Source organism: Chiloscyllium plagiosum, chromosome 40 (assembly GCF_004010195.1).
Source record: "Chiloscyllium plagiosum isolate BGI_BamShark_2017 chromosome 40, ASM401019v2, whole genome shotgun sequence".
NCBI classification, from domain to species: Eukaryota; Metazoa; Chordata; class Chondrichthyes; order Orectolobiformes; family Hemiscylliidae; genus Chiloscyllium; species Chiloscyllium plagiosum.
The window spans coordinates 26,130,292-26,132,575 of NC_057749.1; the positions used below are offsets into that span (position 1 = coordinate 26,130,292).

The 2,284-nt window shown below is 42.4% G+C and overlaps 1 protein-coding gene across 1 annotated transcript in view; it reads right to left on the reverse strand.

Annotated features, from left to right (window-relative positions):
• Window positions 1-625: 625 nt before the first annotated feature.
• Window positions 626-2,284, reverse strand: part of ppcdc (phosphopantothenoylcysteine decarboxylase) — an 80,218-nt gene continuing 78,559 nt past the window's right edge. The window contains exon 5 of the mRNA XM_043680630.1: window positions 626-829. Within this exon, the coding sequence (XP_043536565.1) occupies window positions 759-829 (71 nt within the window). The 3' untranslated portion in view covers window positions 626-758. The remainder of the gene's footprint in view (window positions 830-2,284) is intronic.

Sequence of the window (2,284 nt, forward strand, 5' to 3'; positions counted from 1 at the left end):
CTCCAGGGAACGTGTGGAGGGGGGGGGGGGGGGGGAAAGAGAGAGAGAGAGAGAGAGCGCAGGAGGTCAGTCATTTGGAGACAGTGCCTGGACTGTCCAGGACTGTTCTTGGCAGCATTTCAGTGAGTCAAGTTCGTTTTTAATCATTGTACCTGTAAACAAAAGACGAGATCAGGGTTAGAACAGCTCTTTGACATAATGTTTCTATCGGGGCCTCGAGATCATCTTCGATATTCGGATAATCAAGATTCCTCTGTAAATAATACTTATAAAAAAGTGTCATTCTATAATTAAGACTGAATGCATTAATCCATTGTATTAAACTGCTGATGCCTTCTTCTACTGGCATAAACCTGGCGTCACATATGCCCAAATTGTCCAACAATTCAAGGGTGCAGCAGTTATGATGTTCACTGCTACATGGTGTCAGTCTGAAGTATGCTTCTTTTACAGGTGAAGTCAAAACATGGGCAGGCACCTGTGGCAACATCTCACGTCAGGGAGGAGCATTCACAGAAGCTAACAGATTTCTGGTGAATTTTTGAGACAGTGCAGACGGTTTCCCAGCAGCAGCAAAACAATTTACAACATCACTTTAGTTTGAGTAATAACAAGGCTTGCATAATTTGATTGGAATCAGTTTGTTATTTATAATCCCAATGTTGAAGTGGTTTACATTCAGAACAAAGTTCTAAATAAAATGAAGTGAAAGATTGTGGATGTTTGAAAGTTGGCTCTGCTTCTCCCATCATCAGCAGCTATGGAGACTGTTCCAAACACTCTTTTACCTTTTCCACGATTGTTGATATCTCTGCCATTGCCCCATAACCTGCAACAGACAACAAAACACAGCAGTTACACAGTACCTGCAAAGTAACCTGCAAATGAATGGCAATTTCAAACATTTATTGCAGGGATGTTTAAAAGCAGCTGAGGTCATATCTGGAACTGCCACCTTGCCTGTTGTCCCATGTCAAGTGAGCAGGTTTAAAGCAAGCTCTCAAGCTTCAGTCTAATATTAAGGAGACTAGATGCTGCCTGACCTGCTGCGCTTTTCCAGCAACACATTTCCATCTCAGTCTAATATTAAACCTATCTCGCAAGAGACCACCACCGCTGTAAAAGTTTATGACTAAGATAAGTTCAGAATGCCTCATGGGAGAAAGTTAAATAGCTCCTGAAAAAATTCCCACTCTGATTCTATTTTCATACATAGCTTGGTAGATACAAAGATAAAACATTACAATTAGAACAAGTTTATGATCATTTTTAACAAGCCCCCAAGATGCTTAAATTTGAATTGGACAATATAGCCCCAACAGCTTGCAAACATAATAGCTGTTAAGGGGATACTGAACATTAAAAGAAGTTTGCCACTTTACCTAAATGACCCAATATATAACATGCCTAAAAGAAAGAAGATAAATCACACACCAGCATGCTTAATCTTTGCCACACTTCTTACAGAATAAAGCTACAAGGCAATCACTGTACCTGCGGGATCATTTTTCGCAGCTAAAGTTACCCGCAGATTACCGCGCACCGAACATATTATAGGGAATCAGGAGGCTGTCAGGAAGGTACGTTTCCCATTGAAATGAATGGCTTGGCTCCTATCCGTGGTTTCAGGCTTCTGCGGTAAGTCCTGGAACGCATCCCCCGCAGGTATGGGTGGGACTACTATACCTTCTTACATTAACTGCAATGCAGGGTTAAGGATTCCCCCACTTATCCTATATCTAAGTGCTGTCAAAATAAAGACAGTGAACAGCTGATGAGTCTTTCTTTTTAAAAAATATTAAGATTTATTAGAAGCACAAAGGTTTTTTTTTTAATCTAACAGGTAAAATGGTAGGAAAGTCCCAACTTCTCGAGCTCACATTTTGTGCTATGTGGGAACTCAAGGGCACTTACCCTGGTAACACTAACTAGAAAGCATCACAGTTGCAAATGCTCAAGCTTTGGATTTCAAAACCTGAACAGCAGTTGGCATCACTGCAGCTGTGATAATGCAGCATTTTATGCTTGTAGACAAGGCACCGCAAACCGGCAAGGGAATGGTGTCAGGGGGCATGCTCAAGCTTTGGATTTCAAAACCTGAACAGCAGTTGGCATCACTGCAGCTGTGATAATGCAGCATTTTATGCTTGTAGACAAGGCACCGCAAACCGGCAAGGGAATGGTGTCAGGGGGCATGCAACAGGAAGGACAGGCTGGAGCAGAGCAGATGACAGTTACCGGAGAGGTACAGCTGCCGAGCGAAGCTCCGACAGGACAGGAGGAG